Source organism: Lipotes vexillifer, unplaced genomic scaffold (assembly GCF_000442215.2).
Source record: "Lipotes vexillifer unplaced genomic scaffold, Lipotes_vexillifer_v1.1 scaffold387, whole genome shotgun sequence".
Classification (NCBI taxonomy): Eukaryota; Metazoa; Chordata; class Mammalia; order Artiodactyla; family Lipotidae; genus Lipotes; species Lipotes vexillifer.
This window is the reverse complement of record NW_006795399.1, coordinates 3,042,889-3,045,418: the sequence shown is the minus strand read 5'-3', so window position 1 is coordinate 3,045,418 and position 2,530 is coordinate 3,042,889. Positions and strand designations below refer to the sequence as shown.

Here is a 2,530-nt window from a genome sequence, read left to right as displayed (position 1 = left end):
CCCGGTGGCGACACCCCCTCCTGCTCTGCATCGCTGGGTGGCCCTGCTTCTTCTCCTTCCCGGGCCCCCCCCCCCCCCCCCCCCCCCCCAGCCAGTCTCGGCTGGCCAGGGGGAGAGGACCGTTCTCCGGCATGCTAACTAGGCTGGCGGGCTGTTTCCCCGGGAAGACCTCACAGCTGGCCCAGTGGGGCAATGAACTCAGCATTATCCACCACCTCAAGGGGCCTTTATTCCCTGCTCAGGGTGGGGGGGAGGGGAGGGGGACTCCGGGGCCGGGGGCCTAGCCAGGCCATCCTTGATGTGTTTCCTGAACTCGGCTCTCATCCTGGCCAGGGGCCTGAGTTCTGTCCCCTCTGCCAGAGATGGGGGTTAGGGAGGGAGGACGTCTTCTCAGTGTGGCTCCCTTCACACTCTATCCCTCCCTGCTCAGAGCCCTGACATACTTTCCTTCTGCTCCGTCCCAGCCCTGAGCTCACTCTGCCCTGCTGTCTTCCCAGGGTGCTGTGGCTCCTGAGGGGCCATCTCACCCCTCCCTGGCACCCCAGTGCCTAGTGCAGTGCCTGGCACAGAGCTGGTTTCCAGTGCACGACAGCCGAAGAGAAATGGGATTGACGCAGACCAAGGAAGAGGCGATGAAGGGCTGGGAGACTGGCTGGGGGTGAAGGAGGGGGGTACTTCTCTTCCCGTGGAGGGCATGGTGACAAGATTGGGAGGAACAACTCCTGAGAGCCTCTCAGTGAGAATGGGGAGACTGGTGTGCACTGGTTGGTTAAAAGCTTAGAGTCAGCTCAGCTGGTATGAGTCCTGATTTTGTCACTTGCCTGCTGTGTGAACCCACCTTCTTTGAGGCTTGGTTTCCTCATCTAGGAAATGGTGGTATTAGTAGTACCTACTTTGTCATATTGTGGAGAGGATTAAATGAGATGATACATGGAAAGAACTAGTGTACCACATTTCCTGGCACAGACTGAGGTAACAATGAGGGTTAGCGTTACCGTCTTTAATTCATCCCTGGAGAATGAGGTAAGAGAATGGGGCAGGAGCAGAGGGAAGCTGGTGGGGGTGAGGGTTTAGGGCAAAGAGGTCCTGGATATAGGACCTTAACAGGTCGGCTGGGCTGAAACCAGCTCCTGCAGGTCACCCCAGCCATCCCCCTGCCTCAGCTCTCCAACTCTGTCATCCTGGGCAATCTTAGGTGCTTCTTACCTCTGAGGGCACCTGCTGAAAGTCTAACCAGCAAGGGAGGCTGTGTCTTTAGAGAATGCGGGTGGAGGCAGGGCTCCTCTGCTGATGCCATCTCCAAGCCACCACTGTGCCAAGGGCACCCCAGACACACATCCCATCTGGGGGCCTGGTGGTTAAGAGTTGGAGATGGGCAGGATGATGGGTCCCAGGGACCAAAACTGTCCCAGAGGGCAAAGGAGCAGAGAGGTTAGAAAAAACCAGCTCTGGACCTCTAGTGAGATAGGGAGGAAGATAAAGAGAAAACACGTCAATGGCTAAATGCCCCATCACTCTTAGTCAGCAAAGTGGGGTTGCTGGTGTCTGACCAAGTAACAGAGAACAGCAAGGGCTTTGACCCTGAGGACTGGGGGAGGGCACACCGAACAGGCAGTGTTCGGGACTGAGTGGGGGGCAATAAAATGTGCTGCCTGCATCCTTCCCCTCCCGCCGTCGCAGGTACGCGGTGTTCTGGGAGTGAACCCCAGCCACGTGCCCCCCCCCCAACACATGGACCATGGGTCAGAGTCTGGGCCAGATGGAGACTGATGCTGGGGGAGGAGGAGGAGCCCTAGAGCGCTTAAGGCCATAGAGTTGGCCTGTATCCCTCATTCACACCCCTGTTTTCTTCCCTTGACCCCAGTCCCTAAGACTTGCAGCCCCAAGCAGTTTGCCTGCAGAGACCAGATCACCTGTATCTCAAAGGGCTGGCGCTGTGATGGTGAGAGGGACTGCCCCGACGGATCTGATGAGGCTCCCGAGATTTGTAAGTGCCTTTTCTGGATCCCTCCCCCACACCACCGATTTATGCCTTTTCCTTTTGGCCCAGGCAGTTTGGGATGAGGACAGCTGAGCTCTAGTCTGGCGTGGACCTTGCTCTATGATTGTTTGTACATGACACAGCTAAAACTGTCCTGTCTCCCCCTTCAAAGAGCCCGGCATGGTGCTTGGTGTGCTCAGAAATGAGCTCCCTCAGCTGCTATACCCCCAGGCCAGCCAGAGATTGTGTTCTCTGGGCTGACAGCTTTCCTGGAAGGAGCGGGCCCAGGCTCCCCTCCCTTCTGGCTCATCCCTCTTCTTCCCACCTCTGAACCCCCTGATCCTTGATGAGTGCCCCCAGGCCTTGCTGGGTCCCCTTCCTGTCCTCAGGCTCCCAGGCCAAAGGCCACTGGCCCTTGCAAAGTCTCTGTCCCAGAAGCCCCACCCCTGCGCATTTCCCGCCCACCCCCGCTCCCCCTGCCCTCCTTAAGTGGTGTAATCAGAGACAGCTGTTTAAACTGGGAGAAAGGTCCCCACCCAGGCTTCACCC

At 57.9% G+C, this 2,530-nt stretch overlaps 1 protein-coding gene across 1 annotated transcript in view; it reads left to right on the top strand.

Annotated features, from left to right (window-relative positions):
- Window positions 1-2,530, top strand: part of LRP1 (LDL receptor related protein 1) — an 82,722-nt gene that overhangs the window by 7,031 nt on the left and 73,161 nt on the right. Inside the window, exon 2 of the mRNA XM_007467686.1 lies at window positions 1,865-1,987. Coding sequence (XP_007467748.1) covers window positions 1,865-1,987 — 123 coding nt within the window. The remainder of the gene's footprint in view (window positions 1-1,864; window positions 1,988-2,530) is intronic.